General features: G+C 33.7%; 1 protein-coding gene across 4 annotated transcripts in view; it reads left to right on the forward strand.

The window, feature by feature from the left end:
• The window catches only part of Uchl5 (ubiquitin C-terminal hydrolase L5), a 35129-nt gene extending 21494 nt beyond the window's left edge, over positions 1-13635 (forward strand). The window contains exons 4-12 of one of the 4 annotated variants that reach the window (XR_002377354.2): positions 860-985; positions 1066-1127; positions 1265-1395; positions 3367-3430; positions 4797-4899; positions 6343-6456; positions 8614-8712; positions 9408-9557; positions 13374-13635. Coding sequence is in view for 3 of the 4 variants with exons in the window: in XM_021155763.3 (XP_021011422.1) it covers positions 860-985; positions 1066-1127; positions 1265-1395; positions 3367-3430; positions 4797-4899; positions 6343-6456; positions 8614-8712; positions 13374-13418 (744 nt within the window). In the remaining variant the exon portion in view is untranslated. Of the gene's footprint in view, positions 1-859; positions 986-1065; positions 1128-1264; positions 1396-3366; positions 3431-4796; positions 4900-6342; positions 6457-8613; positions 8713-9407; positions 9559-13373 lie in introns of those variants that run through there. The other 3 variants (XM_021155763.3, XM_021155770.3, XM_029480547.1) reach the window with 3 other exon arrangements.
• Positions 13636-14159: the final 524 nt, after the last annotated feature.

Raw genomic sequence — 14159 nt, forward strand, 5'->3', positions numbered from 1 at the left:
TTCTGTAATCTTAACATTTTAGGTGTTGTGAACTGTGTGGAAGATAAGATTTTATAAAATAGTTTATGATCTTATTGGAGAAGCCCACATACAGAATCAGCTTGGTGTGATGTCTGCTACACAAATTGGAGAATCAGACTGTCTCTTGGTTAGCTGTGTGTCCTTGGGAAGCCACTTAATTCTTTGTGTCTCAGCTTCAGTAAAAGTAAAGTAAAATAAGAATACATTTTTATAGTTCGTTGAGAAGATTGAAATAATTGGTATGTGTAAAGTACCCAGAAAACTCCGGTACAAAAGGAGGCACCTTTTTTCTTTTTAATTTTTTTTTTTTTTTTTTGCTTTTGTATATGTAAGGTCCATGTAATCTGTTGAACATACTGTATGATGGTAACACTATGGCTATCTATGGACAGTATATACTTGTATTAGAGATTGAAATGAGAGTGGGAATGAGCTGTTGCAGAATTTCAGTCTACAAGCCATCTAGAGGAGTTAAAGCTTGGGCTGAATACTTAGATATGGCTGAATTGGAGAAGAGTAAGTTTAGGAAGAAGGAAGTTAGGAGGGAGGACAAGTTATTTTGTTGTAGTTATCTGTTTTAGGTTAGGCTGATTGGTCATGCTGCCTTGACTGGACTTGTTTGCAGTCTTAATGGTTACTAAATTTCTTTGACTGTCTAGAATCTTCCACACAAGAATTTTATCAAGTTCCTGAAAGTAGACCAGAATGGAAACTAAAAGTTTATGCCAGTGCTATATGAAATAGAATTTGAAGACTACTTCTGTTTGAAGGGTGTATGATCAACTTAAAAAAAAAATTAAAACAGACTCATAATACTCTTCCTTTTTATATTTTATAGGTAATTAATAATGCTTGTGCCACTCAGGCTATCGTAAGTGTACTACTGAACTGTACACATCAAGATGTGCATTTAGGAGAGACATTATCAGAATTTAAAGAATTTTCCCAAAGTTTTGATGCAGCTGTGAGTAGCCTTCTTAATCTTAAAATGACCTATTTGTGATTGTTCTTGTTATAATAGGCTACTTTTCAAAATTGTTTTAGATGAAGGGGCTGGCATTGAGTAACTCAGATGTGATTCGACAAGTGCACAACAGTTTTGCCAGGTAAAGAACTGTATGTGTGTCTCTCTGTCCGTCTGCCTATCATCTATCTGTCCCTGACTCTCTATCTTACCATTTTCTATCTCTTATTTTTGTTGTATTTGCTTTTTTGGGGGCTCTTACTCTTTTCTTTACTGCAGACAGCAGATGTTTGAATTTGATACAAAGACACCAGCCAAAGAGGAGGATGCTTTTCACTTTGTCAGTTATGTTCCAGTCAATGGAAGACTGTATGAACTGGACGGGTTAAGAGAAGGCCCAATTGATTTAGGTAATTTGTTTTCTCTTCTGGTATTTACTTTGGATAAGAAAAAAACGATTTTATATTCTCCCTTATGTTAGCTGCAGGTCTGCTTAAATTTTGAGGATGAAAGCTACTTTGAGGTAGTATAATATGGTCTTGACTGTTTGATGGAATTAAATGATATGATTATATAGCAAGGACTTATACTATTCATTTGGGACCTATGAATTTGTTTTTAACACACAGCTCACATAATTTATTTTTAATTATAATAAGTTAATTTACTTATTTTGAGATAATGACTTTGTGTCTGAATAACCTGACCTTGAATTTGTGATCCTCCTGCCTCAGTCTCCCCCCTTCTGGGGTTACAGCAGGACAGTTCATCAAGCCCAGCTCTGCAATGAAAACCTGGGAGGGAGGGAAAGGGTGTTGGCCCTGGAGGACCTGTAATGAGAATGCACAGGTGGGCAATGAAGAGAATCAGCCAGAGTGGGGAGGAGTCACAGGGTAGGGTAGTGTGGAAAAGCACTTTTTATGATAACCTAAAAAATTGCTTAACAATTTATGTCAGAGACAGAGACAGAGCATGCGCACATCCAAGACAGAGAAAGACAGAGACAGAGCATGCACATTTCAGGCAGACACACCATATGCACATACAGTCTTATAAATATGTGGTAGGCAAGGCCTCTATCACTGAACTACACTCCAGGCTCCTCCCAAAAGAATTGTAATTCTTTTTTTGTGACTTCATTAAATTTCCTTTGTTGCATTAGATTGCAATACAGCAAACCTTTGCTTTATTTGAATCTAATACATGCTTTTGATTAAATTTTATAATGTATCTCGGTGGTAACCGAGGCTTGTTCCCTGTTCCCTATCACTACAACAAATAAGTAGGTTTGTTTTGATTATAATTTCATAATTTATGATCATTTTCCACACTTATAACTAACAATTCATATAGAAGAGGTTTGTATCTAAAAATATTCCTTGTTAAAATAATTTTTAAGAAGCTAGTTTTCCTTAGTTTGATAATTAATTTGAACTCTTATGTCTTCTGTTGACCAGCAATTGTAATTATTTTACATAAACAAAGTACAATACAGAGTCGCTACATTTATTGAGTAGCTGTTATGTGATTTCTGGGAAAACGAGGATTAAGGCATTTTGGCTAAATGACCTTGTATTATAAGTGGTTTTCAATTTTGTTTGAATTTTTCCTAACATATAGTAGTTGTAAAAAGTAGTTTTTATCCTTTATAACATTTCCATACATGCATATGATATATTTTTATACTTTTCACTCTACTACTCCTTATCAATTTTTTAATTTTATATTTTTAGAGAATCACACAGTAAGGATTGAATCCTTATTTTACCACTGACATGCGTATTGGTTTCTTTTTTTTCCCTAGTTTTTAGTTTTGTCATCTATTAAACATGATAACCTAAAAAAATTTGCTTAAAGAATTTGTGTGACAGAAGGGGAGGAGGGAGGGTGACCTAGTGAGTGAAGGGATGAGAGAGACTGAGAGGATGAACATACCTGAGCTACAGTGTGCTAGGCAAGCACTCTATTACTCAGTGTATTGATCTTTATCTCATTGTTGTACATTTAAGTGACTTAATTTCCTAACTGATTCCTTGCTTTCTCAAATATTTTAGTGACTACCAACATGTCTGTTGCATGATAGCATGACATGATGTTAAATGATAGTACAACAATACAAATGATAATATATTCTTTTATTAAAAAATAAGAATTAAAGCTTAACATAATTACACTAAAAAGAATCCACAACACATGGTGGCTCACACCTAAAATTTGAGCTTTGCCAAGGCTGCATCAGTATTTCTTGTCTTCAGATAGAGTAAGCTACATTCTGAGACCTTTAAGACATTTGTGTAAGCCCTCAATTTATTTAAGTATTGTTGATTAAAACTTTGAATGTTAGTTAATGTTGCCTTTTCTTGTCTAACATTTCCTTCTAGGTGCATGCAATCAAGATGACTGGATTACTGCAGTGAGGCCAGTAATAGAGAAAAGGATTCAAAAGTAATGCTCCACTAATGTCATTCATATATAAATCTCGTTTCTAAGGTTTTTGTTTGTTTCTTTGTTTTCTTTTTTAATTATAAAAGTTTCAATTTTTTAATGTTCTATGTTAAATATCTGACCTACTCTTGATTGAATTAATGTATTGAACAAATGTATTTTAGAAATGTTATTTAATGATATGACAAATACATTGACATCCATGAAGTGGGGATTTCTGTTTTATTTCATTTTAATTTTTGGCAGTGCAGGGGTTTGAACGTAGGGCTTCAGGTATGCTAGGCAAATGATCTACCTCTGAACTACAATACCAGCCCTAAATGAGCTGCTAACTATTGCTAAATATTTGTTCAGGTAGTTTTGGACTGTTGTTTGAGGATTTTCAAGATGAAGTTATTTTGAAATAGTTATATAAACATGTTCAGTTATAGGAAGTGGTGGGTTATATGTACTGTTTATCTTGTAATCGTAAAAAGGTACACTGTAATGTCACAGCTAGGTAGACCCAGCACAATTCCATGTCACTTGAGGATTCTTCAGATCTACTGTGAGTTTCCTCCCCTGACACCCACTTTTTCTTTTTCCTTTTAATATATTTTTTTTCCACAAATTTCAGTTATATTTGATAGGGTTAGGAACATAGAATTAAAAGGCCTAGAAAATTTTAAACATTTTCACATAATTTAAAGCATTAGATATATTTGATCATATTCTTTCTGATGACTAGAATTTTAAGACACTTTTGAAGTATTTTGTCTTGAACTAATACAAATATAGGCCTATGTTTTATAGTATATTATTATCTAGATTAAGTCTTCTTATGTATTATAGGTAATTTCAAAATTAGGGCAGTTCATACTGTTATGAGGGGTTTTTTTTTGGTATCAGGGTAGTAATTTTACTACTTGCTATAATTATACATTAAAATTAATATTTTATATTTATGTGTGAGTTATAAATAAAGTTTAAAATTCACTTACCAACAGTACATCATGACTTGAGAGAAATGTTTAGTGTCATTCAGTAGACGCTAGCAAATGTAATGTCTTGGTTTAATTCTTTTCTCTGAGAATTGAAGTAATAATTGCCCTATTTCTTATAAGGAGGAGTGATGAAAACATGTTATTTCTAATGTCTTAAATAAAATTCATAGTAGTATGGAACATTTAAAGTACTTGCAGTTGATGAAATTTAGATAATCTTTTGCTATATTATGCTCTTTCATATACAAAACTTTATTAAAATGTCCAGTTTTTATTATTAGGCTACTAATAATTTTACTTACTCCATTATGTAGTAATCACAATGAATTATCTTAATACTAGTGATTTTATAATTTTTATTGCATTTTAAAACTTTTTTATAGGTATAGTGAAGGAGAAATTCGATTTAATTTAATGGCCATTGTATCTGACAGAAAAATGATATATGAACAGAAGATAGCAGAGTTACAAAGACAACTTGCAGAGGTTTGTGGGCACACAGGCACACACCCTTGGTTGTGTATATGGTGGGATGGGGGGGACTGTCAAGAGTGGATATGTGGGGAAGCTGGAGGAGGCTATGTAGTATCTTGTTCTATCACACACTGCTATTTTTTTTTTTTTTTTTTTGAGGGATGGTCTGTAACTTAAGTTTGGAACCAGGCTAGTGGCCAGCAAGTCCCAACGATTTTCCTGTCTTTGATTTCTACTTCACCAGTGTTCTAGGCATGTATATGGCCATTCCTGGCTTTGTCTGTGGTATCTGAACTCTGGTCATCATGCTTGAACAGGAAGCACTCTTGCTAGTTGAGCCTCACTTCTTTGCATTCCCTTTGGGCTTTGAGTATAAAGTTTTTTGCATAGGTACTGTATGCGCTCAGGGGAAAAAAATTGATTTTCATATTCATAATAGATTTAATTAAGGGGCAATATTCTGAATTTATGTTACTTTACACTTGATATTTTTCTCAGTTTCTTAATGAAGCATGAATATTATAGTGCTCATAAAATATTCTCATGAGAATTAAATTAAATCACTAAAAGAGTAACATGACAGATGCTAAATGTTAATAATGAATTATTTTAGCTATTTTCTCTTACAATTAATCAAGAGTGTATTTTTGTAGGAGTTAATTTCATATATGTAAATGTACATATAATTTTTACCAATCTTAATGATTACCTTTTTATGGCTATAAATATGGTTGGAAAAGACAGCTAACGGTAGAGAAAATTTTTTTAAAAAGTCCTTTGATCATATCTTAAAGATAGTGTCTTAGTCAGGATTTCTATTCCTGCACAAACATCATGACCAAGAAGCAAGTTGGGGAGGAAAGGGTTTATTCGGCTTACACTTCCATACTGCTGTTCATCACCAAGGAAGTCAGGACTGGAACTCAAGCAGGTCAGGAAGCAGGAGCTGATGCAGAGGCCATGGAGGGATATTCTTTACTGGCTTGCTTCCCCTGGCTTGCTCAGCCTGCTCTCTTATAGAACCCAAGACTACCAGCCCAGAGATGGTCCCACCCACAAGGGGCCTTTCCCCTTTGATCACTAATTGAGAAAATGCCTTACAGTTGGATCTCATGGAGGCATTTCCTCAACTGAAGCTCCTTTCTCTGTGATAACTCCAGCTGTGTCAAGTTGACACAAAACTAGCCAGTACAGATAGTTTAAGCAAATTTATTTTGTAATTTAATAGATTTTAGGAATATATGTTACAATATTGGTAGTAGGTGAAAGTCAAATATTCTAGAACAGAAATATGGAAGGTATATTTAAGGCTTTTATCTATTAATTTGTTTTCTTATTGGGCTAATATTCTTGTCTACAAAGTTGAAATATGAAAATAATTATATGAATCATTTAAATGTTGTCAGGACTTAAGTCACAGTCATTAGGGTACTGTTTCTTTTTTTTCCCCCTAAGGAGGAACCCATGGATACAGATCAAGGTAGTACTGTGTTAAGTGCTATTCAGTCAGAAGTTGCCAGAAACCAGATGCTTATTGAAGAAGAGGTACAAAAGTTAAAGAGATATAAGGTATGTTTTTAAAAAATAGGCTATAATATTTTAGTAAATTTTTTGATGAAAGTATGTTGGCTGCTTGATTGCTTTCCATCATTGGTGAGTTTTCAGAATAATGTATTGATTATCAGGCACTTGACAGAGTTTCACTTTTTAAATGCTATTATGAACAGACTTTTATCCTGTTAGATGTCTCAGTTCACTGTACCTACTATTCTTCCTGATGTCCAGGGTGTCCTCCTACCTGTGACTACTGGGGACAATCAGGACCTTGTGTCTGTAGGCTTTGACAGCTTCTGTGCTGTGTAGTGTGATGACTCTTCTTGTGTAGTGCCTTGATCAAGACTTGCAGCCATTTTTTGCAAAGTTCTGAGTTTCTGTAGTAGAAAAATGAATAAATTATGGTTTTGTTTTTTTGTTTGTTTTTGAGACAGTCTCAAATGTAACCCTGGCTGTGTGACTGTGCCTGGCCTGTAGTGAACTGTATATAAAGGACAATAGCCTTGAACCTGTGGTAAACCTCCTGCTGGAATACTGATGCATGCTACCACAAACTAGCTGAAAATGGTTTAAAACGCACTAGGTGCTTGCCTGGCTGCTTGCTTGTTGTAGGGCTTTTTCAGGTTAAGAAGTACATTTTTGTTTCTAGTGCTAGATGAATTAATATAATACTTCTACTTCTTAGTCTTGTTTTCTTGGATATTTTCTTTTTTTACAGTTCAGTACTTCTTAGCCTTAAATATTAATATGGAAATTTTGGTTCCTCTGAACATTACTCATTTGCTTCATGAATAATAATACTTAAATTTTTTAAATTAATTTCTTAAGATAGTAAGAAAGTAATGGATCTCATCCTATCTCTCTCTCTCTCTCTCTCTCTCTCTCTCTCTTTTTTTGGCTTTTTTTGAGACAGGGTTTCTCTGTATAGTCCTGGCTGTCCTGGAACTCACTTTGTAGACCAGGCTGGCCTCGAACTCAGAAATCCACCTGCCTCTGCCTCCCAAGTGCTGGGATTAAAGTTGTGCGCTACCACTGCCCGGCTTCATCCTATCTCTATCTATCTATCTGTCTATCTATGGCACTAGTATTAACAGGTGAAGTTTTTTTATAGTCTGTCTTATTCCTTAGTATATATTCTATCTTAAGTGTATAACCAAATCACTATGCCTTCAAATTACATGAAATTCTGTCTCTTGATTTTTTTCTTTTAAAATTCTAAGGCTTTTGAGAATCCTTATTTAATTTTCTTTAGTTATAACAAGCAGTTATGTAACTGCTGACTTCCTTCACTTAGAGTCTGTTCAGTAAGCTGAAAGTAGAAGGAGGACTTAGATATTGGATGCCTAATGGTTATATACCGAAGTAGTACAAGATTCCCTTTTCATGTGATGCTCAAGGCAAGGACTAGGTTTTTGTTGCATTTGCTTACTTTGTCAGCCCAATGTTACCTTGTACTCAACAGGCAACAAATCACTGTTAATGATGTTAAAGGGACAAGTTTTTGGCAATGGGGGAGTATGAGATGATAATTTCAACCATTATTTTCCTTGTCACTAATACTAAGATGGTGCACACATTACCTATGACTTAATTGTAAGAACATATAACAAATTACACCTAGTTTAAAAGAAATTAAAAATTCAAATTCATTTGAGGAAATGGAGTGACTTACAAACGGGAAAGGAGCATCTACTAGATGGGATGTATTATAGCTCAGTGAAAGGAAGCAGCACATGACTCGGGAGAGTGTGTTCACAGGCACAGACTTACCCTACCATCCATCCTCACTGAGTAATAAAAGTCCTCAAGAAAATGTATGAAACTTAAAACTAGAGCTGCTCTCATTAGTCTTGGCTTCAGTAGTGTGTAGTTACAGTAGCAGGGGTGTTTATCTTGTAGACCTTGGTGAGTTGGTTTTCACAGCTTATGTTTTTATAAATATCCTTGCAATAGGCTTCTTTTTTTCCTACAGAAGATTGTTCAGAAAGGACTTTAAAAAACCAGTTTGCTAAGCTGAGGGGAAAATGTTGTGCCTAGAAAATACTTACTACTTGTTTTACATTCTTTATTATCAGGAGGATCAAATCTTATTCCTAATACTGTTCATGAGAATGAAGATTTTAAATTGAATGCAAAAAGATGATAGAATCAGAAAATGTGTTTTATTTTCAGATTGAAAATATCAGAAGGAAGCATAATTACTTGCCTTTCATTATGGAATTGTTAAAGACCTTAGCTGAACACCAGCAGTTGATTCCGCTTGTGGAAAAGGTAAGTGCTTTATTGGTGACTACTCAAGCTAGATTAGGTTCTCCCCCAGTCCATCATTGTTATGAACATGAATGGTGATAAAATATCTGGGGCTTTGGTAGATTTATTCTTTTGCTTAGTGTTTTGCATTGTGTAGTTATTTTTTGCCTAGGGTTTTGTATTTTGTAGTGTTATTCTTTTGCTTGGTGTTTGCATTCTAAGAGAAGTAATGTAGCCTGGTATTTTAAAACAAAAACAGGTATTGCCCCACTACCGTATCAGCCCGTAAGTCTTAGTGTTTACAACGCAGGTTGTTCTGTACTAAAACACTATTTTTTTCTTTAAACAAAAATAAATTTTTATTGTTAATAACTGAAATAATAGGTTTTTTTCCTTAGTTAATTTTGTAAAATTTTGCATTGATACCAGGATTTAGAACTAGAATGGACATTGATGGGGATAAAAGAATAGTTTGGCTAGCACACAGGTTTCTTATTCCTAATCTAGAATCCTTCTCACTGAGGGATAACTAACAAATAAGTGGAAAATTCTGATTTCTAAGATTTACTCTTCAGTGTTAAGCACTTAATAAAATATTCAAGGAATAAATGAATTACAATTAAATTGTTTATACGTTTATATTGTAAATCAGCATTTCTGAAAATGACCATCTCTGGATGCTCTTTAAATTACATGTTACCTGGCCCCCTCCCCAGATATTCCCATGTAGGGGAAAGAATCTTTAATAAGTTTCCCAAGTGATTCTAATGCAACTGATCTGTGTACCACATTTTGAGAAACACTTTGAGAAGACACTACTAGGCAAATAAAAATTTGGACCATTAATTTAAAGACAAGAATACATGGTAGGTATATTTTTCTTATTGATTTTAAAGTATACAGAGCAAACATACATTTTGTCCCAGATATTTCATACTATAAATATAAAATAATACTGAGATTTGAACTCCTAATATATTTGTGTGTGCCTTATTACCTGAAACATACGACTCACTTTTTAGCATTAAATTTAAACATACTGTAGAAGACTGGTAACTTATGTTCATGCTCCTCGGGGTATTCTAAGATGGGAAACTGATTTTCAATTGTGTATTATCAACTTGAACCCTGTGATCCTCAAATTGTTATCAGGACATCTGGATGGTTTTCTTTGAGACACTATGACCTCTTTCTGTTTTAAAAATATTAAATAGTGATGGGTGTGGTGGTGCATACCTATGGTCTTAGTACTTGGAAGTTGACGCAAGTGGATTCAGAATTCAGAGTTATCCTGAACACAATTTCTCATTGAAACTTATGGACAGGTTATCACTTTATTCAACGCAAACTGTTCTTTAAAGTTTGTTTTAAAATGCAGTATTTTTGTGTAGACTAGGAAAAAATTTGGTGTGAATTTTTTTTTTTAAATTGTCCATGACTATATTCCCCAAATGATGATTGATGGTGGTTTTGTGAGCTTAGAGTAAACCTTTGTAAAGACTGTTTTGGACACAAGGTGGCAGTATATGACTATGTAATGTTAGTGTAACCAGCTCTGTTGAGAGCTTTCTGTTGGCAGTTTTTTAAGGAAGGTAGTTATTGACTGTCTAGACTACCTAGTTTTTAGAAGTTTTTATCCTGTAATATTATACAAATGATGTATATTTATTGTTTCTACCTGTACAGTGCTAACTTCTAGGTTCTGAGGGTATTTGGATTTAACATTTGATTGAAATGTTTTAAATTGTTCATCTCATTTGTCTAGCTGCAAATTATATTCTAGACATTTTGTTATGATGTAAATCTCAAACAACTTGTGGCATGGGTTGGCAAGGAATAAAACAATTATAGCCTGCTGCATAGTATCTTGAGATTAGTTCAGCACAAAGTCGTGAAAAATTTCAGACAAATATATTAAGTTCTAAATAATTTTCTTAGCAAATGTATTTTTGTAATCCTTTTGTGAAAAAAAGAAAAAAAACTAAAGAAGTTATACCACTTTGGAGCTCTCTGCTAATAAACAAAGCAAATTGAAAGGCAGGTAAAATAGATTATATTTTAAAGTTAAACACAATAAAAAGCTGTCAAGGAATTTCTTAATCATAATACTTTCAAGAACAATTATGTATAGAATCTAGACTCGGATTCGGATTTGGAACATGTGGAATTTAGTTGGTTGGCTGTTCCCCCAGCCCTCCGTTAAAGAAACTGGCTATTACAGTGTGAAAGGGGTAGGAGGAACCACACAGAAAGGATGTGCCTTTTAGTGGTGCTAGATGCCAGGTCTATCTAAGGTTGGACTTTGACTGAGACAGCTGTGTATATAGTCAATGGTGAAAGTAGTTGGGGCAAAAAATTTTCATTATATTGAGTAAAAAGCAAAAGACAACTAATTTTCCCTTGGTCTTGTGACTCTAGTGACATTGAGTAAAATTTCATGGTTTTGTTATGTGAGAGTTGTATACATTGCTCAGGAGGTAACCTAAAAATAGTTGTAAATCTTATTGTACCATAAACCAAATCTGTCCCCTGAAACATAAAATTAGCTAGATTAAGATTCTATTTGTGAGTCCTCTACACTCACAATACTGTAAGAAATTCAGTTTCACCATATGTATGTATATATACATATGTATGCGTACTTCTAAATCATTGTCTATTTCACCTTTTTAAACTTCTGGGCCTTATTTTGTAAAACCATGAATGTAGTTGATAAAGGGATACAAATGAATTGAATTTAGACTCAATTGATAATAAGTAGCTGATCCTTAAACCAACTTCTGTCTCTTAAATAAAGAAAGTAGGACAACGATCACAATAATTTTGTTAATTTTAGTAAACATTTTGTAAACTCTAGAGACCAAGAGCAAGATACTAAATACTTTTCTCTTTTTTTCTTTACATTGTTAATTGAATTTCAATTGTAACTGAAATCCATTTGTATAGGAAGCTTTGTTAGAGGTGGGGTTGCATGTCTGTAATCTCAGCTCTTAGGAAGCCTAGGTAGGAGGATTGTGCGCTGTAGAACCAGGTTGGGTTAGAAGATAAAACTGTGTCTCAAAAATAAAGAATCCAAATGGGAAAAGGAATGAAATTTTGTATAGGATAGGGTATACAAATTAAATTCCAAGTCATTCTACTGATTAAAAATGTTTATATAGGTAACTAATTTTACTACTTTTATGTAGTAGTTAGACTTTAGATAATACGTGTATTTTATGTATACATGTTTTAATAATTTGCTTTTGATTTTCTGTGGTTTGCCCCCTCCCCCCTCTCTCAACTCAAGGGCTTTTCACAGGCTACAACTGAACTGCATCCAACTATTTTTAGCCATTTTATCCAGCTGGTGTTGAACTAACCATTCGGTATCAGCTTCCCCCCCGCAGGTAGCTAGATTATAGGCCTGTGCCACCACATCCATTAAGTCTAATGCAAAGCTCTTAGTTTTATCATACTGCTGCATAGTAGTACCTGATATGTCAAAAAGTTAAAGTAGTTCTAATTATCCTATTTTTGGATTATATAATGTGGAATTCTCATTTATGGTTCGTTTTCTTTTTTTTTTTTTTTTTAAAGATTTATTTTATTTATTATATGTAAGTACACTGTAGCTGTCTTCAGACACTCCAGAAGAGGGCGCCAGATCTCGTTGCGGATGGTTGTGAGCCACCATGTGGTTGCTGGGATTTGAACTCTGGACCTTCGGAAGAGCAGTCGGGTGCTCTTACCCACTGAGCCATCTCACCAGCCCCTATGGTTCGTTTTCAAAGACCAGCAGAATTGGTGTCACCTGAGAATTTGTTTTATACTAAATTATCATCCGACATTTAAATAGGGACCCCAGTTGGCGTACATATTGAAAAGCACTGCTTGAGAACAAGTGTCTTTGACATCTATTGAAATTTCACTGTATGTTAACTGTGTGATTTTGGTCAACTTTGATAACGTCTCTGAGCATTTTCTTCTTTTCTTTGGTTACTTTAGTAACAAATAGAATTACTGCATTTAATATTGTAATTATGAGATCATGTTGAAAAACATTTAGGTCTAATAAATTTACTAATACTATATACATATATGTATATATATGTATACTGATACATACACACACACACACACACACATATATATATATATATATATGTATTCTTTTAGTGATATTTTAATAAGCTCATCAGAACTATGTTAAGTTCATTTACTTCAATATAATGGAAGTATAAATAATTTTATTAGACTTAGTTTGAGTAAGAAATGGACAAATATGTATGGTTGTTTAGCTTTATAGAATGAGTGTATTTTAATTATTATAATCAGTACATTTGATCTTCTGTAAACCAAAAATGATCATTCTACTGAGGGTAAATAACCTTACAATTCAACAAAAGTTGCAAGTCTCAAGTTATAAACTGCCATGCTCTCAGTGTCTCAGAACACACTCGGGTATTTCAGTACTTTTCATTTGTTTATTCATTAATACCTTTCCTTTCTATGTTGCCAGGCCGGCTGCTCTCTTACATCACAGTGTCCAGTAACTAGGACTACAGTCCCACCACACAGGCTCTAGTAGTGTGAACGCTGCATAAGCCTTATCCCTTGCAAATACCATTGGATACATTTTATTTTAGTATGATCTAAAACAATCTTTGAGGAGTTCATAATGTGCTGTCTTTAATTTTTAGGCAAAAGAAAAACAGAATGCAAAGAAAGCTCAGGAAACTAAGTGAAGAGGATATTTGGACGTGTGTACAGTGTGCTGCACTTAATTTCATGGACACCATTAAATAAAAGAAACTTTGAACAACATCTTAATTGACTCAGTGCACGTTTGGCATAGTACCAGTCTGTCTTATCCTTTATGCATGGAGTTAAAACTCTTTCCCTACCTGCATCATGGGCATGTAGTGCATCTTAAATAAAAGTGACGAAAAAGTGCTGGCTAAACTCCATTCTTCAATTCTGGATCTGAGAGTTCTTGGTACTCTAGAAATACAACTATATTAATGAACCTGGAAAATACACACATAATATACTTTATCTGTAGTTGCTCTGATTAATACTTTTATTTATTAGCTTAATATATTCAATTTATAAATGTCAGATCTTACTTAAACTGGGTCATCTGTTTCTAATTGTGGCAAAAATAATTAGTATTTTTGTCTTTGGGGTGTGTTTTGCAGATCTTAAAACTGAATTTTATCTTACACCTATTTGATTTTTAAGGCCAGCCATTTGGAAAGACTGATACGATTTTTTATGAATATGTAAAGAAGACAATAAATATCCCAATTATATTTTAGCAAAGTTTCTTGGATTATTTGTATATATATTGTAGAATTCTAGAAAGCCCTGGATATTTTTTTGCTTTGAAACAAAACTGTAGAACACATAAATATTGGGAGTTTTTTGACAACCTGTTTTTCAAGATAACGTTATGTGTATTCATTAAAAATTAAGGGTTTAACAGT

This window comes from Mus caroli, unplaced genomic scaffold (assembly GCF_978045245.1).
Source record: "Mus caroli unplaced genomic scaffold, Mus_caroli_1 scaffold_1, whole genome shotgun sequence".
Classification (NCBI taxonomy): domain Eukaryota; kingdom Metazoa; phylum Chordata; class Mammalia; order Rodentia; family Muridae; genus Mus; species Mus caroli.